The following is a 27,898-nucleotide window of genomic DNA, read 5'->3' as shown; positions in this document are numbered from 1 at the left end:
GGCCGCATGATAAAGCCGCCGGGGGGGGGCCCGGGCCGGAGACACACCAATAAAGTTGTCCGGTTTTGAATCGCCCCTTGGACAGCCGCGGGAGCCCCGCCCCGGCCAATCGGAGGGCGCCCCGGCCAGAGCGGCGGGACGCTCCTCCAATGGCGTTCGAGGGGGCGGGACTTGGGTGGGCGGTGACGTCAGAGAGGCGGGGCCTCTGGGAGCGAAGGGGCGTGGCTACGTGGGAGATGGGCGTGGTTAAGGGGGGTGATAATATTCATTCATTCAATCGTGTTCATTCATATTTATTGAGCGCTGACTATGCAGAGCGCTGGACTAAGCGCTTGGGAAGGACAATGTTTGTACATATTTATTGCTCTATTTATTTATTTTATTTGTACATATCTATTCTATTTTATTTTGTTAGTATGTTTGGTTTTGTTCTCTGTCTCCCCCTTTTAGACTGTGAGCCCACTGTTGGGTAGGGACTGTCGCTATATGTTGCCAATTTGTACTTCCCAAGCGCTTAGTCCAGTGCTCTGCACACAGTAAGGGCTCAATAAATACGATTGATTGATTGATTGTCTCCCCTTTCTAGACTGTGAGCCCACTGTTGGGTAGGGACTGTCTCTATATGTTGCCGACTTGTACTTCCCAAGCGCTTAGTACAGTGCTCTGCACACAGTAAGCACTCAATAAATACGATTGATGATGATGATGATGACAAGTTGGCGACATAGAGAGACGGTCCCTACCTAGCATTCATTCATTCGTATTGAACGCTTACTGTGTGCAGAGCACTGTACTGAGCGCTTGGGAAGTACAAGTTGGCGACAAATAGAGACGGTCACTACCTAGCATTCATTCATTCAGTCAGTCGTATTTATTGGGCGCTTACTGTTTGCAGAGCACTGGACTAAGCGCTTGGGAACTACAAGTTGGCAACATATAGAGACGGTCCCTACCTAACATTCATTCGTTCAGTCAATCGTATTCATTCAATCGTATTTATTGAGCGCTTACTGTGTGCAGAGCACTGGACTAAGTGCTTGGGAAGTACAAGTTGGCAACATAGAGAGACGGTCCCTACCTGGCATACATTCATTCATTCAAACGTATTCATTCAATCGCATTTATTGAGCACTTACTGTGTGCAGAGCACTGTACTAAGCACTTGGGAAGTACAAGTTGGCAACAAATAGAGACGGTCCCTACCTAACATTCATTCATTTATTCAATCGTATTTATTCATTCATTCATTCAATCATATTTATTGAGCGCTTACTGTCTGCAGAGCAGTGTACTAAGCGCTTGGGAAGGACAGGTTGGCAACATATAAAGACGGTCCCTACCTAGCATTCATTCATTCATTCAATCGTATTTATTGAGCGCTTACTGTGTGCAGAGCACTGGACTAAGCACTTGGGAAGTCCGAGTTGGCAACATATAGAGACGGTCCCTACCCAACAGCAGGTCACAATCTAGAAATAATAATAATAATAATGATGGCATTTGTTAAGTGCTTACTATGTGCAAAGCACTGTTCTATGAGCAAGGTGATCAGGTTGTCCCACGTGGGGCTCACATTCTTAACCCCCATTTTACAGATGAGGTAACTGAGGCCCAGAGAAGTGAAGTGACTTGCCCAAAGTCACACAGCTGACAATTGGCAGAGCTGGGATTTGAACCCATGACCTCTGACTCCCAAACCCGGGCTCCTTCCACTTATTCATTCATTCTATCGTATTTATTGAGCGCTTACTGTGTGCAGAGCACTGTACTAAGCGCTTGGGAAGTCCAAGTCGGCAACAGATAGAGGCGGTCCCGACCCCACAACGGGCTCGCAATCTAAAAGGGGGAGACAGACAACAAAACATAAAAAGTAGTCAGGTGTCACAACCGTCAGAAGAAATACAATTAAAGCTAGATGCACATCATTAACAAAATCAATAGAATAGTAAATATGTACAAGTAAAATAAAAATAGTGATAAATCTGTACAAATATATACAGGTGCTGTGGGGAAGGGAAGGAGGTAGGGAAGGGAGGATGGAGGAGGGAGAGGAAAAAGGCTCAGTATGGGAAGGCCTCCTGGAGGAGGGGAGCGGGGCAGGGGCGTGGTTAAAAGGGAGGAGGGCGTGGCCAAGGACCGGAAGTGACGCACTAGAGGAGGAGCTGAGGACATGAAGGGGGCGTGGCTAAGGACCGAAAATGACGTACGTGGAGGGCAGAGTGCGGGGCGGAGGGCATGAATGGGGCGTGGCTACTGACCGGAAGTGGCGTATTAGGGGAGGTGCTGAGGACCAGAGGGCGTGGCTAAAAGGTCCGGAAGTGACGTTTTAGGGGGCGGGAGTGCGGGGCTGATGACATGGATTGGCGTGGCTGAGGACTGGAAGTGACGTGTAGAGGGCGGAGTGCGGGGCTGAGGACATGAAGGGGCGTGGCTGAGGACCGGAAGTGACGCGTTTAGGGGGCGGAGTGCGAGGCTGAGGTAATGAAGGGGCGCGCCTGAGGACCGTAAGTGACGTTTATAGGGGCGGAGTGCGGGGCTGAGGACCGGGAATGACGCGTTTAGGGGCGGAGCGCGGTTTTGAGGACCTGAATGGGCGTGGCTTAGGGCCGGAAGTGACGTATTTAGGGGCGGAGTGCGGCCTGAGGGCATAAAGGGACGTGCTGGCGACGGGAGGTGACGTGTATGGGGACTGAGGGCACAAGGGGCGTGGCTATGGGACCGGAAGTGACGTGTTGAGGGCGGGGGCGCGGGGGCTGAGGGCATGAAGGGGCGTGGTTGGTGGGCGTCTAGGGGCGCGGCTAAGTGCCGTAATTGACGCGTCAGGGGCGGAGGGCGTGGCTAAGGACCGGAAGTGACGTGTTGGGAGGGGGGCGTGGCTGGGGACCGGAAGTGGCGCGTCTCGCGCCGCGCAAGATGGCGGCCCGTCGGGTCTCGTCAGTGCTGTCGTGGTCGGCATGGTGGTGGCGTTCGGGGGCCCTGAGGGCGGCCACGGTAGGGGGCCGGGGACCCCGGCTTGGCGACAGGTACCGCCCTCTTGGCCTTTTGATTAATAATAATTATAATAATAATAGTATTCATTAATAGTCTGCTACGGGCCAAGCACTGTTCCAAGCGCTGAGGGGGTACAAGGCGATCAGGTTGTCCCACGGGGGGCTCACAGTCTTCACCCCCATTCTACAGGTAATAATAAATAATAATAATAATAATAATGGCATTTGTTGAGCGCTTACTAGGTGCCAAGCACTGTTCTAAGCGCTGGGGAGGCTACAAGGCGATCAGGTTGTCCCACGTGGGGCTCACAGGCTCCATCCCCATCTTACAGGTGAGGGAACTGAGGCCCAGAGACCAATAATAATAATTGTGGTTTTCATAAATAATAATAATGGCATTTGTTAAGCGCTTACTAGACGCCAAGCACTGTTCTAAACGCACGGGGGGGGATGCAGGGTGATCAGGTTGTCGCACGTGGGGCCCACAGGCTTCATCCCCATTTTACAGATGAGGGGACTGAGGCCCAGAGACCAATAATCATCATCAATCGTATTTATTGAGCGCTTACTGTGTGCAGAGCACTGGACTAAGCGCTTGGGAAGTACAAGTTGGCAACATAGAGAGACGGTCCCTACCCAACAGTGGGCTCACAGTATAAAAGTCAATATTAATAATTGTGGTATTCATAAAGAATAATAATAATAACAGTGGCATTTGTTAAGCGCTTACTAGACGCCAAGCACTGTTCTAAACGCACGGGGGGGGACGCAAGGTGATCAGGTTTTCGCACGTGGGGTTCACAGGCTTCATCCCCATCTTACAGATGAGGGAAATGAAGCCTGGAGACCAGTAATAATAATTGTGGTATTCGTAAACAGTAATAATAACAATAATAATGCTATTTGTTAAGCGCTTACTACATGCGAAGCACTGTTCTAAACGCACGGCAGGGGGGGATACAAGGTGATCAGGTTGTCGCACGTGGGGCTCACAGGCTTCATCCCCATCTTACAGATGAGGGAACTGAGGCCCAGAGACCAATAATAATAATTGTGGTATTCATAAGTAACAATAATAATAATAATGGCATTTGTTAAGCGCTTACTGTGTGCGAAGCACTGTTCTAAACGCACGGGGGGATACAAGGTGATCAGGTTGTCACACGTGGGGCTCACAGGCTTCATCCTCCATCTTACAGGTGAGGGAACTGAGGCCCAGAGACCAATAATAATAATTGCGGTATTCATAATAATAATAGTAATAATAATGGTATTTGTTAAGCGCTTACTAGACGCGAAGCACTGTTCTAGACGCACGGGGGGGACGCAAGGTGATCAGGTTTTCTCACGTGGGGCTCACAGGCTTCATCACCGTCTTACAGGTGAGGGAACTGAAGCCTAGAGACCAATAATAGTAATTGCGGTATTCATAAATAATAATAATAATAATAATAATGGCATTTGTTAAGCGCTTACTAGGTGCGAAGCACTGTTCTAAACGCACGGGGGGGATACAAGGTGATCAGGTTGTCCCACGTGGGGCTCACAGTCTTCATCCCCATTTTACAGATGAGGGAACTGAGGCCCAGAGACCAATAATCATCATCAATCGTATTTCTTGAGCGCTTACTGTGTGCAGAGCACTGTACTAAGCGCTTGGGAAGTACAGGTTGGCAACATATAGAGACAGTCCCTACCCAATAGTGGGCTCACAGTCTAAAAGCCAATAATAATAATTGTGGTATTCATAAAGAAGAATAATAATAACAATGGCATTTGTTAAGCGCTTACTAGGTGCCAAGCACTGTTCTAAACGTACGGGGGGGACGCAAGGTGATCAGGTTTTCGCACGTGGCTTCATCCCCTTCTTACAGATAAGGAAACTGAAGCCTAGAGCCCAATAATAATAATTGTGCTATTCGTAAGCAATAATAATAATGGCATTTGTTAAGCGCTTACTATGTGCCAAGCACTGTTGTAAGCGCTGGGGGGTTACAAGGTGATCAGGTTGTCGCACGTGGGGCTCACAGCCTTCATCCCCATCTTACAGGTGAGGGAGCTGAAGCCTAGAGACCAATAATAATAACTGTGGTATTCATAAATGATAATAATAAAAATAGCAATGGCATTTGTTAAGCACTTACTAGATGCGAAGCACTGTGCTAAACGCACGGGGGGCATACAAGGTGACCAGGTTGTCGCACGGGGAACTCACAGGCTGCATCCCCTCTCCCCCCTCCCCCTTACCTCCTTCCCTTCCCCACAGCACCTGTATATATGGATATATGTTTGTACATATTTATTACTCTATTTATTTATTTTGCTTGTCCATATCTATCCTATTTATTTTATTTTGTTAGTATGTTCGGTTTTGTTCTCTGTCTCCCCCTTTTAGACTGTGAGCCCACTGTTGGGTAGGGACCGTCTCTAGATGTTGCCAACTTCGACTTCCCAAGCGCTTAGTCCAGTGCTCTGCACACAGTAAGCGCTCAATAAGTACGATTGATTGATTACAGATGAGGGAACTGAAGCCTAGAGGCCACTAATAATAATTGTGGTATTTATAAATAATAATAATAATAACGATAGCATTTGTTAAGCGCTTACTAGGTGCCAAGCACCGTTCTAAACACACACGGGGTGGGAGGGGGGAGGGATACAGGGTGATCAAGTTGATGCACATGGGGCTCACAGTCTTCATCCCCATCTTACAGATGAGGGAACTGAAGCCTAGAGACCAATAATAATAATTGCGGTATTCATTAATAATAATAATTAATAATGGCATTTGGTAAGCACTTATTAGGTGCCAGGCACTGTTCTACACACGGGGGGGATTCAAGGTGATCAGGTTGTCGCACGTGGGGCTCACAGGCTTCATCCTCCATCTTACAGATGAGGGAACTGAGGCCCAGAGACCAATAATAATACTTGTGGTATTCCTTAATAATAGTAATAATAATAGCATTTGTTAAGCACTTACTAGGTGCCAAGCACTGTTCTAAACGCTGGGGGGATACAGGGTCATCAGGATGTCGCACGTGGGGCTCACGGGCTTCATCCCCATCTTACAGATGAGGGAACTGAAGCCTAGAGACCAATAATAATAATTGTGGTATTCATAAATAATAATAATATTAACAATGGCATTTGTTAAGCGCTTACTAGATGCGAAGCACTGTTCTAAACGCACGGGGGGGTATACAAGGTGATCAGGTTGTCGCACGTGGGGCTCACAGTCTTCATCCTCCATCTTATAGATGAGGGAACTGAAGCCTAGAGACCAATAATAATAATAATTGTGGTATCCATAAATAATAGTGGTAATAATGGCATTTATTAAGTGCTTACGAGGTGCCAAGCACTGTTCTAAACGCTGGGGGGATACAAGGTGATCAGGTTTTCGCACGTGGGGTTCACAGTCTTCATCCCCATCTTACAGATGAGGGAACTGAAGCCAGGAGACCAATAATAATTATTGTGGTATTCGTAAACAGTAATAATAACAATAATAATGGCATTTGTTAAGCGCTTACCAGGTGCCAAGCACCGTTCTAAAAGCACAGGGGGATACAAGGTGATCAGGTTGTCACACACGGGCTCACAGGCTTCATCCTCCATCTTATAGATGAGGGAACTGAAGCCTAGAGACCAATAATAGTAATTGTGGTATTCATAAATAATAATAATAATGAGATTTGTTAAGCGCTTACTAGGTGCCAGGCAATGTTCTAAACACTGAGGGGGGATACAAGGTCATCAGGTTGTCGCACATGGGGCTCACAGTCTTCATCCTCCATCTTACAGATGAGGGAACTGAGGCCCAGAGACCAATAATAATAATTGCGGTATTCATAAATAATAATAATAATAGCAATGGCATTTGTTAAGCGCTTACTAGATGTGAAGCACTGTTCTAAACGCATGGGGGGGGGATACAAGGTGATCAGGTTGTCGCACGTGGGGTTCACAGGCTTCATCCCCATCTTACAGATGAGGGAACTGAAGCCTAGAGACCAATAATAATAATTGCGGTATTCATAAATAATAATAATAACAATAATAATAATAGCATTTGTTAAGTGCTTACTAGGTGCCAAGCACTGTTCTAAACGTACGGGGAGGATACAAGATGATTAGGTTGTCGCACATGGGGCTCACGGTCTTCATCCCCATTTTACAGATGAGGGAACTGAAGCCTAGAGACCAATAGTAGTAATTGTGGTATTCATGAATAATAATAATAACAGTGGCATTTATTAAGCGCTTACTAGACGCGAAGCACTGTTCTAATCGCACTGGGGGGGATACAAGGTGATCAGGTTGTCGCACGTGGGGCTCAGTCTTCATCCCCATCTTACAGATGAGGGAACTGAAGCCTAGAGACCAATAATAATGATTGTGGTATTCGTAAGCGATAATAATAATTAGCAATGGCATTTGTTAAGCACTTACTAGATGCGAAGCACTGTTCTAAACACACGAGGGGGATACAAGGTGATCAGGTTTTCGCACGTGGGGCTCACAGGCTTCATCCTCCATCTTACAGATGAGGGAACTGAAGCCTAGAGACCAATAATAATAATTGCGGTATTCATAAATAATAATAATAACAATAATAATGGCATTTCTTTAAGTGCTTACTAGGTGCCATGCACTGTTCTAAGCGCTGCGGGGGGATACAAGGTGATCAGGTTTTTGCACGTGGAGTTCACAGTCTTCATCCCCATCTTACAGATGAGGGAACTGAACCCTAGAGACCAATAATAATAATTGTGGTATTTGTAAACCACAATGATAATAACAATAATAATAATGGCATTTGTTAAGCGCTTACTAGACGCCAAGCACTGTTCTGAACGCACGGGGGGATACAAGGTGATCAGGTTGTCGCACGTGGGGCTCATGGTCTTCATCCCCATTTTACAGATGAGGGAACCGAAGCCTAGAGACCAATAGTAGTAATTGTGGTATTCATGAATAATAATAATAATAATAACAATGGCATTTGTTAAGCGCTTACTAGATCCGAAGCGCTGTTCTAAACGCACGGCGGGGGATACAAGGTGATCAGGTTTTCGCACGTGGGGCTCACAGTCTACATCCCCATCTTACAGATGAGGGAACTGAAGCCTGGAGAGCAATAATAATGATTGTGGTATTCACTAATAATAATAATGATAATATTTACAATGGCATTTGTTAAGCGCTTACTAGATGCAAAGCACTGTTCTAAACACACGGGGCGGATACAAGGTGAGCAGGTTGTTGCACGTGGGGCTCACGGTCTTCATCCTCCATCAGATGAGGGAACTGAAGCCTAGAGACCAATAATAATAATTGCGGTATTCATAAATAATAATAATAATGGCATTTGTTAAGCACTTACTAGGTGCCAAGCACTGTTCTAAACGCTGGGGGGGGGGATACAAGGTGATCAGGTTTTCGCACGTGGGGTTCACAGTCTTCATCCCCATCTTACAGATGAGGGAACTGAAGCCTAGAGACCAATAATAATAATTGTGGTATTTGTAAACAATAATAATAATAACAATAATAATAATGGCATTTTTAAGCACTTACTAGGTGCCAAGCACTGTTCTAAACGCTGGGGGGGGATACAAGGTGATCAGGTTGTCGCACGTGGGGCTCACAGTCTTCATCTTCCATTTTACAGATGAGGGAACTGAGGCCCAGAGACCAATAATAATAATTGCGGTGTTCATAAGTAATAATAATAATAACGGCATTTGTTAAGCGCTTACTAGATGCGGAACACTGTTCTAAACGCACGGGGGGTGGGGGCTACAAGGTGATCAGGTTGTCGCACGTGGGCTCTCTGTCTTCATCCCCATCTTACAGATGAGGGAACTGAGGCCTAGAGAACAATAATAATAATTGTGGTATTCATAAGTAATAATAATAATAACAATGGTATTTGTTAAGCACTTACTAGGTGCCAAGCACTGTTCTAAATGCACCGGGGGGTGGGGGGTGGGTGGGGATACAAGGTGATCTGGTTTTACAGTCTTCATCCTCCATCTTACAGGTGAGGGAACTGAAGCCCAGAGACCAATAATAATAATTGTGGTATTTGTAAGTAATAATAATAATAATAATAACAATGGCTTTTGTTAAGTGCTGTTCTAAATGCAGGGGGGATTACAAGGCGATCAGGTTGTCGCACGTGGGGCTCACAGTCTTCATCCTCCATCTTACAGATGAGGGAACTGAAGCCCTGAGACCAATAATAATAATTGTGGTATTTGTAAATAACCATAATAACAATAATAATAACGGCATTTGTTAAGCGCTTACTAGGTGCCAAGCACCGTTCTAAGCGCTGGGGGAGGATACAAGGTGATCAGGTTGTCGCACGTGGGGCTCACAGGCTTCATCCTCCATTTTACAGATGAGGGAACTGAGGCCCAGAGACCAATAATAATAATTGTGGTATTCATAAAAAATAATAATAATAATGGCATTTGTTAAGCGCTTACTAGGTGCCGAGCACTGTTCTAAACGCTGAGTGGGGGATACAAGGTGATCAGGTTGTCGCACGTGGGGCTCACAGGCTTCATCCCCATCTTACTGATGAGGGAACTGAAGCCCAGAGACCTATAATAACAATTGTGGTATTTGTAAAAAATAATAATATTAACAATAATAATAATGGCATTTGTTAAGCACTTACTAGGTGCCAAGCACTGTTCTAAATGCGCAGGGGGGATACAGGGTGATCAGGTTGTCGCACGTGGGGCTCACAGTCTTCATCCCCCATCTTACAGATGAGGGAACTGAAGCCCAGAGACCAATAATAATAATTGTGGTATTCGTAAATAATAATAATAACAATAATAGTAATGGCATTTGTTAAGCGCTTACTAGGTGCCAAGCACTTCTAAATGCACGGGGGGATACAAGGTCATCAGATTGTCGCACGTGGGGCTCACAGGCTTCATCCTCCATTTTACAAATGAGGTAACTGAGGCCCAGAGACCAATAATAATGATTGCGGTATTCATAAATAGTAATAATAACAATAATAATAGCATTTAAGCGCTTATCAGGTGCCAAGCACTGTTCTAAACGCAGGGAGATACAAGGTGATCAGGTTGTCACACGTGGGGCTCACAGGCTTCAATCCCATCTTACAGATGAGGGAACTGAAGCCCAGAGACCAATGATAATAATTGCGGTATTCATAAACAATAATATTAATAACAATAATAATAATGGTATTTGTTAAGCACTTATCAGGTGCCAAGCACTGTTCTGAACGCCAGAGGGGATACAAGGTTGTCAGGTTGTCACACTTGGGGCTCACAGTCTTCATCCCCATCTTACTGATGAGGGAACTGAGGCCTAGAGACCAATAATAGTAATTGTGGTATTCATAAGTAATAATAATAACAATGGCATTTGTTAAGCGCTTACTATGTGCCAAGCACTGTTCTAAACGCTTAGGGGGCATACAAGGTGATCAGGTTGTCGCACGTGGGGCTCACAGGCTTCATCCCCATTTTACAGGTGAGGTCATTTAGGCACAGAGAATAATGATGATGGTGGTTTTTTGGTTTTTGTTAAGCGCTTACTAGGTGCGAAGCACTGTTCTAAGCGCTGCGGGGGGGGGGGACAAGGTAATCAAGGTTGTCCCACGTGGGACTCACAGTCTTAATCCCCACTTTATAGATGAGGGAATTGAGGCACAGAGAATAATAATAATAATATTGTTGGTATTTGTTAAGCGCTTATTATGTGCCAAGCACCGTTCCAAGCGCTGGGGAGGATACAAGGGGATCAGGTTGTCCCCCGTCGGGCTCCCAGTCTTCATCCCCATTTGACAGATGAGGGAACTGAGGTACAGAGAATAATAATAGTAATGATATTGATATTTGTTAAGCGCTTACTAGGTGCCAAGCACTGTTCTAAGCGCCAGGGGATGGGGGGGATACAAGGTGATCACGTTGTCCCACGGGGGGCTCACGGTCTTCATCCCCATTGTAATAATAATAATCATATTTCTGAAGCGCTTAGTATGTGTGAAGCACTGTTCTAAGCGCTGGGGTAGATACAAGGTGACCCGGTTGTCCCACGGGGGGCTCACAGTCTTCATCCCCATTTTACAGATGAGGGAACTGAGGCACAGAGAATAATAATAATGACGATGATGATGTTTATTGTTAAGCACTTACTATGTGCCAAGCACTGTTCTAAGCGCTGGGGGAAATACAAGGTCATCAAGGTTATCCCTCGTGGGGCTCCCGGTCTTCATCCCCATTGTACAGATGAGGGAACTGAGGCCCAGAGAAGTGAAGTGACTGACCCAGAGTCACACGGCTGACAAGGGGCAGAGCCGGGATTCGAACCCACGACCTCTGGCTCCCAAGCCCAGGCTCTTTCCACGGAGCCACCCTGCTTCTCAAGGAGATCAGTTTGTCCCATGTGGGGCACATGGGTCTTCATCCCCATTTTAATAATAATAATAATAATGGCATTTTTTATTGGCAAATTGTGTTGCCAATTTGCACTTCCCAAGCGCTTAGTACAGTGCTCTGCACATAGTAAGCACTCAATAAATACGATTGATTGATTGATTGATTTTTTAAGCACTTACTATGTGCCAAACACTGTTCTAAGCAGCACTGGGGGGGATACAAGGAGATCAGGTTGTCCCACGTGGGGCTCTCAGTCTTCATCCCCATTTTAATAATAATAATAATAATAATGGCATTTTTAAGCGCTTACTATGTGCCAAGCACTGTTCTAATCACTGGGGGGATACAAGAAGATCAGGTTGCCCCACGTGGGGCTCTGTCTTCATCCCCATTTTAATAATAGTAATAATAATAATAATTGCATTTTTTAAGCGCTTACTATGTGCCAAGCACTGTTAAGCACTGGGGGGGATACAAGTAGATCAGGTTGCCCCACAGGGGGCTCTCAGTCTTCATCCCCATTTTAATAATAATAATAATAATGGCATTTTTTAAGCACTTACTATGTGCCAAGCACTGTTCTAATCACTGGGGTGGATACAAGGAGATCAGGTTGCCCAACGTGGGGCTCTCAGTCTTCATCCCCATTTTAATAATAATAATAATAATAATAATAACATTTTTAAGCGCATACTATGTGCCAAGCACTGTTTTAAGCACTGGGGGGGATACAAGGAGATCAGGTTGCCCCACGTGGGGCTCTCAGTCTTCATCCCCAGTTTAATAATAATAATAATAAAGGCATTTTTTAAGCGCTTACTATGTGCCAAGCACTGTTCTAATCACTGGGGGGGATACAAGGAGATCAGGTTGCCCCACGTGGGACTCTCAGTCTTCATCCCCATTTTAATAATAGTAATAATAATAATAATAATGGCATTTTTTAAGTGCTTACTATGTGCCAAGCACTGTTCTAAGCACTGCGGGGGATACAAGGAGATCAGGTTGCCCCACTGGGGGCTCTCAGTCTTCATCCCCATTTTAATAATAATAATAATAATAGTAATGGAATTTTTTAAGCGCTTACTATGTGCCAAGCACTGTTCTAATCACTGGGGAGGATACAAGCAGATCAGGTTGCCCCACGGGGGGCTCTCAGTCTTCATCCCCATTTTAATAATAATAATAATAATAATAATAACAATAATAATGGCATTTTTTAAGCGCTTACTGTGTGCCAAGCAGTGTTCTAAGCACTGGGGGGGATACAAGGAGATCAGGTTGCCCCACGTGGAGCTCTCAGTCTTCATCCCCATTTTAATAATAGTAGTAATAATAATAATGGCATTTTTTAAGCGCTTACTATGTGCCAAGCACTGTTTTAAGCACTGGGGGGGATACAAGGAGATCAGGTTGCCCCACGTGGGGCTCTCAGTCTTCATCCCCATTTTAATAATAATAATAATAAAGGCATTTTTTAAGTGCTTACTATGTGCCAAGCACTGTTTTAGTCACTGGCGGGGGATACAAGGAGATTAGGTTGCCCCACATGGGGCTCTCAGTCTTCATCCCCATTTTAATAATAATAATGGCATTTTTTAAGCACTTACTATGTGCCAAGCACTGTTTTAAGCACTGCGGGGGATACAAGGAGATCAGGTTGCCCCACGTGGGGCTCTCAGTCTTCATCCCATTTTATTAATAATAATAATAATAATAATAATGGCATTTTTTAAGCACTTACTATGTGCCAAGCACTGTTTTAGTCACTGGCGGGGGATACAAGGAGATCAGGTTGCCCCACCTGGGGCTCTCAGTCTAAATCTCCATTTTAATAATAATGGCATGTTTTAAGCGCTTACTATGTGCCAAGCACTGTTCAAAGCACTGCGGAGGATACAAGGAGATCAGGTTGCCCCACGTGAGGCTCTGTCTTCATCCCCATTTTAATAATTATAATAATAATGGCATTTTTTAAGCGCTTACTATGTGCCCAGCACTGTTCTAAGCACTGGGGGGGATACAAGGAGATCAGGTCGCCCCACGGGGGGCTCTCGGTCTTCATCCCCATTTTAATAATAATAATAATAATAATAATAGCATTTTTAAGCGCTTACTATGTGCTAAGCGCTGGGGGGATACAAGGAGATCAGGTTGCCCCACGGGGGGCTCACAGGCTTAATCCCCATTTTAATAATAACAATAACAATTGCATTTGCTAAGTGCTTACTATGTGCCAAGCACATAGCATTGCTGTAAGCACTGGGGGAGATACGAGGTCATCAAGGTTGTCCCACGTGGGGCTCAACAGTCTTCATCCCCATTTTCCAGATGAGGGAACCGAGGCCCAGAGAAGTGAAGTGACTTGCCCAAAGTCACACAGCTGACAGTTGGCGGAGCCGGGATTAGAGGGGCTTAGTTTTAGTGGGTAGACACATTCCCTGCCCACAACGAGCTCACAGTCTAGAGGGGGAGAACAGACAATAATAATAACATACAATACAATAATACAATACAATAATAACATACAATAATAATAACATGCAGTAATAATGGTATTTGTTAATAATAAAATAATAATAATAATAATAATGATGGTATTTGTTAAGCGCTTACTATGTGCCAAGCACTGTTCTGAGCACTAAGGTAGATACCAGGTCATCAAGGTTTTCTCACATGGAGTTCATTCATTCATTGTCGTATTTATTGAGCGCCTACTGTGTGCAGAGCACTGTACTAAGCGCTTGGGAAGTCCAAGTTGGCAACATCTAGAGGCGGTCCCTACCCGACAGCGGGCTCACAGTCCAGACTTCATGGACAGGAAATGTTTCTACCAAATCTGACGTATTGAAGCAGGGTGGCTCAGTGGAAAGAGCCTGGGCTTGGCAGTCCGAGGTTGTGGGTTCTAATCCCGGCTCCGTCACTTTGTCTGCCGTGTGACTTTGGGCAAGTCACTTCACTTCTCTGTGCCTCATTTCCCTCATCTGTAAAATGGGGATTAAGGCTGTGAGCCCCACGTGGGACAACCTGATCGCCTTGTATCTACCCTAGCACTTAAAACAATGCTTGGCACCTAGTAATAATAATAATAATAATAATAATAATGGCATTTATTAAGCACTTACTATGTGCAAAGCACTGTTCTAAGCACTGGGGGGATACAAGGTGATGAGGTTGTCCCACGTGGGGCTCACAGTCTTCATCCCCATTTTACAGATGAGGGAATTGAGGCACAGAGAAGTGAAGTGACTTGCCCAAAGTCACACAGCTGACAAGTGGCGGAGCTGGGATTTGAACCCATGACCTCTGACTCCAAAGCCCGGGCTCTTTCCCACAGAGCCACGCTGCTTCCCCTACTAAATGCTTAATACATACCATTATTATATATTATATTACTACATTACATAATATAGTAATATAATACGGGGAAGCAGCGTGGCTCAGTGGGAAAGAGCCCGGGCTTTGGAGTCAGAGGTCATCGGTTCAAATCCCGGCTCCACCACTTGTCAGCTGGGTGACTTTGGGCAAGTCACTTCACTTCTCTGGGCCTCAGTTCCCTCATCTGGAAAACGGGGATTGAGACTGTGAGCCCCACGTGGGACAACCTGATCACCTTGTAACCTCCCCAGCGCTTAGAACAGTGCTTGGCACATAGTCAGCGCTTAATAAATGCCATCATCATTATTATTATTATTATTATTATATATATATCACCTGTTGTTGGGTAGGGATCGTCTCTATCTGTTGCCGAACTGTACTTTCCAAGCGTTCAGTCCAGTGCTGTGCACACAGTAAGCGCTCAATAAATGCGATTGAATGAATGAATACAATTGAATGAATGTTATATAGTACTTTCCCCCACTGTGCACACAGTAAGCGCTCAATAAATACAATGGAATGAATGAATGAATACAATTGAATGAATGTTATATAGTACTTTCCCCCCGCTGTGCACACAGTAAGTGCTCAATAAATACGATTGAATGAATGAATGAATAAATGCAATTGAATGAATGTTGTTATATTGTACTTTCCCCCGCTGTGCACACAGTAAGCGCTCAGTAAATATGATTGAATGAATGAATGAATAAATGCAATTGAGTGAATGTTATATTGTGCTTTCCCCTGCTGTGCACACAGTAAGCGCTCAATAAATATGATTGAATGAATGAATAAGTACAATTGAATAAATGTTATATAGTACTTTCCCCCGCTGTGCACACAGTAAGCGCTCAGTTAATACGATTGAATGAATGAATGAATAAGTACAATTGAATGAATGTTATATAGTACTTTCCCCCGCTCTGCACACAGTAAGCGCTCAGTTAATACGATTGAATGAATGAATGAATGAATAGGTACAATTGAATGAATGTTATATTGTACTTTCCCCCGCTGTGCACACAGTAAGCGCTCAATAAATACGATTGAATGAATGAATGAATAAATAAAAATTGAATGAATGTTATATTGTCCTTTCCCCTGCTCTGCACACAGTAAGCGCTCAGTAAATACGATTGAATGAATAAATGCAATTGAATGAATGTTATATTGTCCTTTCCCCCCGCTGTGCACACAGTAAGCGCTCAATAAATACGATTGAATGAATGAATGAATAAATACAATTGAATGAATGTTATATTGTGCTTTCCCCCGCTGTGCACACAGTAAGCGCTCAGTTAATACGGGCGATCGACGGAGCGATCGGTGGCCCTCGGGCCGGAGTTGACGTCTTGCGTCTGGGTGTCCTCGGCAGGTGGGCTCTGTCTCCGTCGCCGGCCAGGGTGCCAGCCCCATGGCGGACGTCGTCATCGTCATCGTCGTCGCCATCGCCGCCCTCCAGCCCCGGCGGGGCCGAGGAGATCCGCCTCAGTGACAGCTGTGTCAAGGTAAGGCATCCCTTTCCCCCTCTGCGCTGTCATTCATTCATTCAGTCGTATTTATTGGGCGCTGTACTGAGCGCTTGGGATGTCCAAGTCGGCAATATAAACGGGCCCTACCCAACGGCGGGCTCACAGGCTAGAAGGGGGAGACGGACAACAAAACAAAACATGTTAACTAAATAGAATAAATATGTACAAGTCGAATAGAGTAATAAATTCATTGTCGTATATACTGAGCGCTTACCGTGTGCAGAGCACTGTACTGAGCACTTGGGAAGTCCAAGTCGGCACCATAGACGGTCCCTACCCAGCAACAGGCTCACAGTCTAGAAGGGGGAGACAGACAAAAAAACAAAACATTAATAGGATAAATATGTACAAGTAAAATAGAGTAATAAATTCATTCAGTCGTATTTACTGAGCGCTTACTGTGTGCAGAGCACTGGACTAAGCGCTCATTCGGTGTACACCGTAGCCCTGGTCTGGAGTGCTTTATTTTGGGGGGGTGGTGATTTTCAAAATCTATAATGAATCAATCATATTTATTTTAGACTGTGAGCCCACTGTTGGGTAGGGACTGTCTCTATATGTTGCCAATTTGTACTTCCCAAGCGCTTAGTACAGTGCTCTGCACACAGTAAGCGCTCAATAAATACGATTGATGATGATGATGATGATGATGATGATGATTGAGCACTTACCGTGTGCAGAGCACTATACTGAGCGCTTGGGAAGTCCAAGTCGGCAACATAGACGGTCCCTACCCAACAGCGGGCTCACAGGCTAGAAGGGGGAGATGGACAACAAAACAAAACATGTTAACTAAATAGAATAAATATGTACAAGTCAAATAGAGTAATAAATTCATTCAGTCATATTTATTGAGCGCTTACTGTGTGCAGAGCACTGGACTAAGCGCTCATTCGGTGTACACCGTAGCCCTGGTCTGGAGTGCTATATTGGGGGGGGGGGGGGGGTGATTTTCAAAATCCATAATCAATCAATCAATCGTATTTATTGAGCGCTTACCGTGTGCAGAGCACTGTACTGAGCTCTTGGGAAGTCCAAGTCGGCAACATAGACAGTCCCTACCCAACAGCGGGCTCACAGTCTAGAAGGGGGAGACAGACAAAAAAACAAAACATTAATAGGATAAATATGTACAAGTAAAATAGAGTAATAAATTCATTCAATCGTATTTATTGAGCGCTTACTGTGTGCAGAGCAGTGGACTAAGTGATCATTCGGTGTACACCGTAGCCCTGGTCTGGAGTGCTTTATTTTGGGGTGGTGGTGATTTTCAAAATCCATAATCAATCAATCGTATTTATTTTAGACAGTGAGCCCACTGTTGGGTAGGGACTGTCTCTATAAGTTGCCAATTTGTACTTCCCAAGCGCTTAGTCCAGTGCTCTGCACATAGTAAGCGCTCAATAAATACGATTGATGATGATGATGATGATGATTGAGCACTTACCGTGTGCAGAGCACTATACTGAGCGCTTGGGAAGTCCAAGTCGGCAACATAGACGGTACCTACCCAACAGTGGGCTCACGGTCTAGAAGGGGGAGACAGACAACAAAACAAAACATATTAATAAAATAAATAGAATAAATATGTACAAGTCAAATAGAGTAATAAATTCATTCAGTCATATTTACTGAGCGCTTACTGTGTGCAGAGCACTGGACTAAGCGCTCATTCGGTGTACACCGTAGCCCTAGTCTGGAATGCTTTATTTTGGGGTGGTGGTGATTTTCAAAATCCATGATCAATCAGTCAGTCGTATTTATTGAGCACTTACTGTGTGCAGAGCACTGTACTAAGCGCTTGGGAAGTCCAATTTGGCAACATATAGAGGCAGTCCCTACCCAACAGTGGGCTCACAGTCTAGAGGATATATGTGCTATATCCATAGGTAAGTATCAATCAAACAATCAATCAGTCAGTCGTATTTATTGAGCGCTTACTGTGTTTAGAGCACTGTACTAAGCGCTTGGGAAGTACAAGTTGGCAACATAACAGAAACCTGAAACTTATCTCTTCTTAATCCTATACTTATTAATTTTTTTATCCAGTTACCATTCCAAAGCCCCTTGCAACTCATCAGCTGGGGCTGCAGGATTCGTGATACTTAACAACCACCATTAAATAATTCATTCATTCAGTCGATTTATTGAGCGCTTACCATGTGCAGAGCACTGTACTAAGCGCTCGGGAAGTACAAATCAGCAACATAGAGAGACGGTCCCGACCCGACAGCGGGCTCACAGTCTAGAAGGGGGAGGCGGACGACAAAATAAAACATGTCGACAGGTGTCAATCAATCAATCAATCGTGTTTATTGAGCGCTTACTGTGTGCAGAGCACTGTACTAAGCGCTTGGGAAGTACAAGTCGGCAACACATAGAGATGGTCCCTACCCAACAGCGGGCTCTCAGTGTAGAAGGGGGAGACAGAGAACAGAACCAAACATACTAACAAAATAAAATAAATTGAATAGATATGTACAAATGCACACCATTAACAAATAGAATAGTAAATACGTCAGCTCGTGGGCAGAGAGCATGTTTGTTTTATTCCCTTGTACTCCTCCAAGCGCTCAGTACAGTGCCCTGCAGTCAGCCGATCGGATTTATTGAACGCCTACCTTGTACCAGGTTCTTGGGGAAAGCAGCATGGCATAGTGGATTTCTAGCCTGCGAGCCCGTTGGTGGGTAGGGATTGTCTCTGTCTGTTGCCAATTTGTAATAATAATAATAATAATAATAATAATAATAGCATTTATTAAGCGCTTACTATGTGCAAAGCACTGTTCTAAGCGCGGGGGAGGTTACAAGGTGATCAGGTTGTCCCACGGGGCGCTCGCATTCTCAATCCCCATATCATCATCATCATCAATCGTATTTATTGAGCGCTTACTATCTGCAGAGCACTGTACTAAGCGCTTGGGAAGTACAAATTGGCAACATATAGAGACAGTCCCTACCCAACAGTGGGCTCACAGTCTAAAAGGGGGAGACAGAGAACAAAACCAAACATACTAACAAAATAAAATAAATAGAATAGACATGTACAAATAAAATAAATAAATATTTTCCAGATGAGATAACTGAGGCCCAGAGAAGTGAAGTGACTTGCCCAAGGTCACACAGCCGACAATCGGCGGAGCCGGGATTTGAACCCATGACCTCTGACTCCAAAGCCCGGGCTGGTTTCCATTGAGCCACGCTGCTTCTCTGAGCGCCAAGTACACGCTGCCGTACTTCCCAAGCGCTTAGTACAGCGCTCTGCACGCAGTAAGCGCTCAATAAATACGATTGAATGAATGGAGCCCGAGCCTTGGAGTCATAGGGTCATGGGTTCTAATGCCGGTTCTAATGCTGTGTGGCCTTGGGCGAGTCCCTCCGCTTCTCTGGGCCTTAGTTCCCTCATCTGTCCAACGGGGATGGAGTCTGTGAGCCCCACGGGAGACTGCGTCCAACGCGATATGCTTGTATCCACCCCAGCGCTTAGTACAGTGCCTGGCACGTAATAAGCGCTTCACAAGGACCATTCTTATTACACTATAACTATAAAACAGACACATTCTCTGCCCACAACAGTCCAGTAAGCGCTTAATAAATACGATTGAGTGACTGTCTAGTGGATTGACCCCGGATTGGGGAAGCAGAAGGACCTGGGTTCCAATCATGTCTGCTGGGTTTCCGTGCGCATGTCACTTGGCTTCTCTGTGCCTCAGTTTCCTCAACTGTGAATGGGGATTAAGCGCCCGGTTTCCTTCCCACATAGACCGTCCCCTGGGGACGGGGGTTGCAGAGTGAAAGCAGCGTGGCTCAGTGGAAAGTGCCCGGGCTTTGGAGTCCGAGGTCCTGGGTTCGAATCCCGGCTTCGCCAGTTGTCAGCTGGGTGACTTTGGGCAAGTCACTGCACTTCTCTGGGCCTCAGTTCCCTCATCTGGAAAATGGGGATGAAGACTGAACCCCACTTGGGACAACCTGATCACCTTGTAACCTCCCCAGTGCTTAGAACAGTGCTTGGCACATAGTAAGTGCTTAATAAATACCATTATTATTATTATTATTATTCTCACCGTCTCCATAGGTGACAGACCACCACGCTCCCCTCCCTTCAAAGCCTAATTAAAATCACACCTCCGAGAGGCCTTCCAGGCCTTCCCTAACTAATCGTTCATTCAATCATGTTTATCGAGCGCTTACTGTGTGCAGAGCACTGTACTAAGCGCTTGGGAAGAAGAAATTGGCAACATATAATAATAATAATAATGGTGGTATGTAAGCGCTTACTACGTGCCAAGCACTGTTCTAAGCGCTGGGGGGATACAAGGCGATCAGGTAGTCCCACGCGGAGCTCACAGCCTTAATCTCCATTTTACATATCTATTGTGCCTATCTATTCTATTTATTTTATTTTGTTAGTATGTTTGGTTTTGTTCTCTGTCTCCCCCTTTTAGACTGTGAGCCCACTGTTGGGTAGGGACCGTCTCTAGATGTTGCCAACTTGGACTTCCCAAGCGCTTAGTACAGTGCTCTGCACACAGTAAGCGCTCAGTAAATACGATTGATGATGACAGAGGAGGGAACTGAGGCACATAGGTGACAATTGAGACGGTCCCCGATCCCTCTTTTCCCCTCCTCCCTCCCTCGTCTGCGTCACCCTGGATCTTTACACTCTAAGGATTGTATTCACTCATTCAGCCGTATTTATTGAGCGCTTACTGTGTGCAGAGCACTGTACTAAGCGCTTGGGAAGTACAAGTCGGAACATGTAGCGACGGTCCCCACCCAAGGGCGGGCTCACAGTCTAGAAGGGGGAGACAGGCGACAAAACAGAACGCGTAGACAGGCGTCTACTTGGTAGTCACCCCATTCTCAGCACCACAGACTTCTGTACATAGCCTTTATTTTTTTATAATCATATCTGTCTCCGCCCCTCCCAGACTGTTAAACTCCTTGTGGACAGGGAATGGGTCTACCGACTAAATTATAACGTATTTTCCCAAGCGTTGAGTACTAGCGCTCTGCACATAGTAAGCGCTCAGTAAATACCATTGCCAGAGCTTTTTTTCCCCCCCCCAGATGGTTTTTGTTAAGCGCTCACGCTGTGAGAAGCAGCGTGGCTCAGTGGAAAGAGCCCGGGCTGTGGAATCAGAGGTCACGGGTTCCAATCCCGGCTCCGCCAATTGTCCGCTGGGTGACTCTGGGCGAGTCACTTCTCTGGGCCTCAGTTCCCTCATCTGTACAATGGGGATGAAGACTGTGGGACAACCCGATCACCTTGTAACCTCCCCAGCGCTTAGAACAGTGCTTGGCACGTAGTAAGCGCTTAATAAATGCCATCGTTATTATTATTATTATTATTACTAAGCACTGGGGTTGTCAGGTTGGACGCAGCCGCCCCTGTCCCACGTGGGGCCCATTTTACGGGCAAGGTCGCCGAGGCCCAGAGAAGCGAAGCGGCTTGCCCGAGGTCACACAGCGGACAGGCGGCAGAGCCGGGATGTGAGCCCGGGTCGCCGAAAGAGTCAGAGGTCACGGGTTCAAGTCCCGACTCTGCCATTTGTCAGCTGTGTGACTTTGGGCAAGTCACTTCATCATCATCATCAATCATATTTATTGAGCACTTACTGTGTGCAGAGCACTGTACTAAGCGCTTGGGAAGTACAAGTCGGCAACATATGGAGACAGTACCTACCCAACAGTGGGCTCACAGTCTAAAAGGGGGAGACAGAGAACAAAACCAAACATACTAACAAAATAAGTAGAATAGATATGTACAAGTAAAATAAATAAATAGAGTAACAAATATGTACAAACATATATACATATATACAGGTGCTGGTCTCTGGGCCTCAGTTCCCTCATCTGTAAAATGGGGGTGAAGACTGTGGGCCCCCCGTGGGGCAACCTGATCACCTTGTATCCCCCCCAGCGCTTAGAACGGCGCTTTCATGTCGTAAGCGCTTAACAAATACCATCATTATTATTATTCTGGAGATCGAACGCCTTCATCTTCATCATCAGTCGTATTTATTGAGCGCTTACTGTGTGCAGAGCACTGTACTGAGCGCTTGGGAAGCACAAGTTGGCTCCCCGAGCCGCGCTGTCGGAGATTCCCGAGGGCTGATCCCGTGACCCCCGTGTTCCCTGCAGAGGCTGCTGGAGATCGCAGAAGGGTCCCAGTTCCTCCGGCTGCAAGTGGAGGGAGGAGGCTGCTCCGGATTCCAGTACAAATTCTCCCTGGACACCGTGCTCCATCCCGATGACAGGTAGGAAAGCGGGAACGGGAAAGCCTCCTTGAGGAGAAGAGGCGGGAGGCCCGGCTTTCCTGCCTGCCGGGGAACGGTAACGATGATAATCGGCGTCGTATTTGCGAGGCGCTTCCCAAGTGCCCGGGGAGAGTCGACCTAATCAGGTCGGACGAACAGTAACGATAATAATCGGCGTCGTATTTGCGAGGCGCTTCCCAAGTGCCCGGCGGGGAGAGTCGACCTAATGAGGTCGGACGAACAGTAACGATAATAATCAGCGTCGTATTTGCGAGGCGCTTCCCAAGTGCCCGGGGAGAGTCGACCTAATCAGGTGGGACGCGGTCCCCGCCACTTGCGATTTCAATCAGTCAATCGATCAGTGGTATTTAGCGAGCTCATACCGTGTGCAGAGCGCTGTACTGAACGATTATCACAGTATTAGCAGGCGTGTTCCCCGCCCGTAACATGCCTTTGCAGATTAGAGGGGGGAGACGGACGTGAATAAGTCATTTATAATAACGGTGTATAATTAAGTCAGACGGGGAACGGGAATCGCATCCCCATTTTGCAGATGAGGGAACGCTCGTCCGCTGTGTGGCCTTGGGCCAGTCACCTCGTTTTACAGATGAGAAGCATTCATTCAGTTGTATTTATTGAGCGCTTACTGTGTGCAGAGCGCTGTACTGAACGATTATCACAGTATTAGCAGGCGTGTTCCCCGCCCGTAACGTGCCTTTACAGATTAGAGGGGGAGACGGACGTGAATAAGTCATTTATAATAATAGTGTATAATTAAATCACATGGGGAACGGGAATCGAATCCCCATTTTGCAGATGAGGGAACGCTCGTCCGCTGTGTGCCCTTGGGCCAGTCACTTCATTTTACAGATGAGAAGCATTCATTCAGTTGTATTTATTGAGCGCTTACTGTGTGCCGAGCGCTGTACTGAACGATTATCGCAGTATTAGCAGACGTGTTCCCTGCCCGTAATATGCTTTTACAGATTAGAGGGGGAGACGGACGTGAATAAGTCATTTATAATAACAGTGTGTAATTAAGTCAGACGGGGAACGGGAATGGAATCCCCATTTTGCAGATGAGGGAACGCTCGTCCGCTGTGTGGCCTTGGGCCAGTCACCTCATTTTACAGATGAGAAGCATTCATTCAGTTGTATTTATTGAGCGCTTAACTGTGTGCAGAGCGCTGTACTGAACGATTATCACAGTATTAGCAGGTGTGTTCCCCGCCCGTAACATGCCTTTACAGATTAGAGGGGGAGACGGATGTGAATAAGTCATTTATAATAATAGTATATAATTAAATCACATGGGGAACGGGAATCGAATCCCCATTTTGCAGATGAGGGAACGCTCGTCCGCTGTGTGGCCTTGGGCCAGTCACCTCATTTTACAGATGAGAAGCATTCATTCAGTTGTATTTATTGAGCGCTTACTGTGTGCAGAGCGCTGTACTGAACGATTATCACAGTATTAGGCGTGTTCCCCACCCGTAACATGCCTTTACAGATTAGAGGGGGAGATGGACGTGAATAAGTCATTTATAATAATAGTTTATAATTAAGCCAGACGGGGAACGGGAATCAAATCCCCATTTTGCAGATGAGGAAACGCTCGTCCGCTGTGTGGCCTTGGGCCAGTCACTTCATTTTACAGATGAGAAGCATTCATTCAGTTGTATTTATTGAGCGCTTACCGTGTGCAGAGCGCTGTACTGAACGATTATCACAGTATTAGCAGGCGTGTTCCCCGCCCGTAACGTGCCTTTGCAGATTAGAGGGGGAGATGGACGTGAATAAGTCATTTATAATAACAGTGTGTAATTAAGTCAGACGGGGAACGGGAATCGAATCCCCATTTTGCAGATGAGGAAACGCTCGTCCGCTGTGTGGCCTTGGGCAAGTCACCTCATTTTACAGATGAGAAGCATTCATTCAGTTGTATTTATTGAGCACTTACTGTGTGCAGAGCGCTGTACTGAACGATTATCACAGTATTAGGCGTGTTCCCCGCCCGTAACGTGCCTTTACAGATTAGAGGGGGAGACGGACGTGAATAAGTCATTTATAATAATAGTTTATAATTAAGTCAGACGGGGAACGGGAATCAAATTCCCATTTTGCAGATGAGGGAACGCTCGTCCGCTGTGTGGCCTTGGGCCAGTCACTTCATTTTACAGATGAGAAGCATTCATTCAGTTGTATTTATTGAGCGCTTACTGTGTGCAGAGCGCTGTACTGAACGATTATCACAGTATTAGCAGACGTGTTCCCTGCCCGTAACGTGCCTTTACAGATTAGAGGGGGAGACGGACGTGAATAAGTCATTTATAATAATAGTTTATAATTAAGTCAGACGGGGAACGGGAATCAAATCCCCATTTTGCAGATGAGGGAACGCTCGTCCGCTGTGTGGCCTTGGGCCAGTCACTTCATTTTACAGATGAGAAGCATTCATTCAATCGTATTTATTGAGCGCTTACTGTGTGCAGAGCGCTGTACTAAGCGCTTGGGAAGGACAAGTTGGCAACATATAGAGACGGTCCCTAACCGACAGCGGGCTCGCAGTCTAGAAAGCAGCGTGGCTCAGTGGAAAGAGCCCGGGCCTCGCAGTCGGAGGTCGTGGGTTCAAATCCCGGCTCCGCCCATTGTCAGCCGGGTGACTTTGGGCAAGTCACCTCACTTCTCTGGGCCTCAGTGACCTCATCTGGAAAATGGGGATGAAGATTGAGTCCCCCGGGGGACAACCTGATCACCTTGTAACCTCCCCAGCGCTTAGAACAGTGCTTGGCACGTAGTAAGCGCTTAATAAATGCCATCACTCTTATTATGAGGAGGGAACTGAGGCCCCCCGGAGAAGCGAAGAGGCTTGCCCAAGGTCCCACAGCGGACAGGTGGTGGGGGCGGGATTAGAACCCATGACCTTCCGACTCCCAGGCCTGGCTGTCCACTACAATATGCTGCTTCTCTGACTATTGGAAAAGTACAATGCAACAGAATGAGTGGAAACGTTCCCTGCCCAAGCTTTACAGTCTAGAGAGGGGGACGGACATTAATATAAATAACTCATTTATAACCTACAGTTTAGTACAGTGCCCGGCACACAGTAAGCGCTCAATAAATACGATTGATCGAATGAACGAATGAAAAGATATGTATCTGAGTGCCGTGGGGGGCGAATGTCAAATGTCCAAAGGTCACAGATCCAAGCGCGGAGACAGTGCGGAAGGGAGAGCATAATCTTTGATTTTAATCCCTTTGTGGGGCCAGGATTGTGTACGCTCTACTTAGAGTGTGTCTTCCCAGTGCTTAGCACATAGTAAGCACTCAAAACCCACCACAATTATCAGTAACGTCAACGGAGAAGCAGGATAGCCTGGTGGCTAGAGCTCGGGGCTGGGAGGTAGACAGAAGGTCATTCATTGGTTCATTCAGGCCACCGTTTTTATTCATTCATTCATTCAGTCGTATTTATTGAGCGCTCACTGTGTGCGGAGCACTGTACTGAGCGCTTGGGAAGGACGAGTTGGCAACATATCGAGGCGGTCCCTACCCAACGGTGGGCTCACAGTCTTTTGTCGCGCGCTTACTGTGTGCAGAGCACTGTACTGAGCGCCTGGAAAGTAGAGAAGCAGCGTGGCTCCGTGGAAAGAGTGCGGGCTTGGTGAGTCAGTGATCATGGGTTCGAGTTCCGCCTCCCCCACATATCTGCCGTGCGACCTTGGGCAAGTCACTTCACTGCTCTGTGCCTCAGTTCCCTCATGTGTAAAATGGGGATGAAGACTGTGAGCCCCACATGGGACATTTATTTATTTGTTTTGCTTGTACCTATCTATTCTATTTATTTTATTTTGTTAGTATGTTTGGTTTTGTTCTCCGTCTCCCCCTTTTAGACTGTGAGCCCACTGTTGGGTAGGGACTGTCTCTATGTGTTGCCAATTTGTACTTCCCAAGCGCTTAGTACAGTGCTCTGCACATAGTAAGCGCTCAATAAATACGACTGATGATGATGATGATGACAACCTCACGTCCTTGTGTTCCCCCCCAGCGCCTAGAGCAGTGCTTTGCACGTAGTAAGCGCTTAGCAAATACCAACATTATTATTATTATTATTACAGAGGTCATGGGTTCTAATCGTGATCCGCCACCTTGGGGGAGCCGCTTCACGGGTCCGGGCCTCAGTTCCCTCATCTGTCAAATGGGGACGGCGACTGGGAGCCCCCCGCGGGGCAACCCGATGACCCCGTAGACTCCCCGGCGCTCAGCCCGGCGCCTGGCCCGTAGCGAGCGCTTGACAGGCGCCGTAACCGTCGTTAATGATCGTGGTCGATGTGGCGGGAGAGGTCCGGATGAGGGGAGCGAAGGAAGGGAAAAGGGTAGAGGCCCCGCCGGCGGAGGGAGGCCCGGGATGGGGGCGTCCAGCAAGGAGGCGGCTAACCGGGCCGTCCGCTGTGTCTCTGCAGGGTGTTTGAGCAGGGCGGAGCCCGGGTTGTGGTGGACCCCGACAGCCTGCCCTTCGTGAAAGGCGCCGTGGTGGATTTCAGCCGGGAGCTCATCCGCAGCTCCTTCCAGGTCGTGGACAACCCCCAGGCCGAGCAGGGCTGCTCCTGCGGGACCTCCTTTTCCGTCAAGCTCTGAGCCTCGCCCTCTCTCCCTTCCCTTCTCTCTTCCCGGGGCTCGGCCGAGGGATCGCGGCGGGGAGACGGACTCCGCGCCCCATCCCCGAGGAGGCGGTCCAGCAGCCGTGCGTGTAAATATGTGTGTTGCGGCCCGATAAAATGTTTATTTTCGAATCGTCTTCCCTCACTGGGCCTCTCTCGGCAGCCCGGGGCGGGCGGGCCAGATGGGGATTCAAGCGACCGCGGCGAAAGGGCCCGTGTCGGTTCGACCGCTCCGCTGGACTCTCCGCGGCGCTCGTCACACGGGAAGCACTCAAATACGATCGATTGATTATGGGAGCTCTAAGCCCCCTTTGGATGGCCCAGTCCTCAGTCCGGCCCCCTCCTCGGTTGAACCTTTGGGAAAGGGTTAAGGAATCCGGCCCCCTCCTCGGTTGAACCCTTGGGAAAGGGTTAAGGGATCCGGCCCCCTCCTCGGTTGAACCTTTGGGGAAGGGTTAAGGGATCCGGCCCCCTCCTCGGTTGAACCTTTGGGAAAGGGCTAAGGGATCCGGCCCCCTCCTCGGTTGAACCTTTGGGAAAGGGTTAAGGAGTCCGGCCCCCTCCTCGGTTGAACCTTTGGGAAAGGGTTAAGGAATCCGGCCCCCTCCCTGGATGAACCTTTGGGAAAGGGTTAAG

General features: G+C 46.8%; 1 protein-coding gene across 1 annotated transcript; it reads left to right on the top strand.

The window, feature by feature from the left end:
- The first annotated feature begins 2,886 nt into the window (after window positions 1–2,886).
- On the top strand, window positions 2,887–27,398 carry ISCA2 (iron-sulfur cluster assembly 2). The gene is made up of 4 exons (XM_038765839.1): window positions 2,887–3,023; window positions 16,185–16,317; window positions 22,486–22,601; window positions 27,065–27,398. Exons 1-4 carry the CDS (start codon window positions 2,914–2,916, stop codon window positions 27,237–27,239), a joined length of 534 nt encoding a protein of 177 aa, XP_038621767.1. The 5' UTR covers window positions 2,887–2,913; the 3' UTR covers window positions 27,240–27,398.
- Window positions 27,399–27,898: the final 500 nt, after the last annotated feature.

Source organism: Tachyglossus aculeatus, chromosome 23 (assembly GCF_015852505.1).
Source record: "Tachyglossus aculeatus isolate mTacAcu1 chromosome 23, mTacAcu1.pri, whole genome shotgun sequence".
In the NCBI taxonomy this organism is placed as follows: Eukaryota; Metazoa; Chordata; class Mammalia; order Monotremata; family Tachyglossidae; genus Tachyglossus; species Tachyglossus aculeatus.
This window is presented reverse-complemented; position numbering and strand designations above follow the sequence as displayed.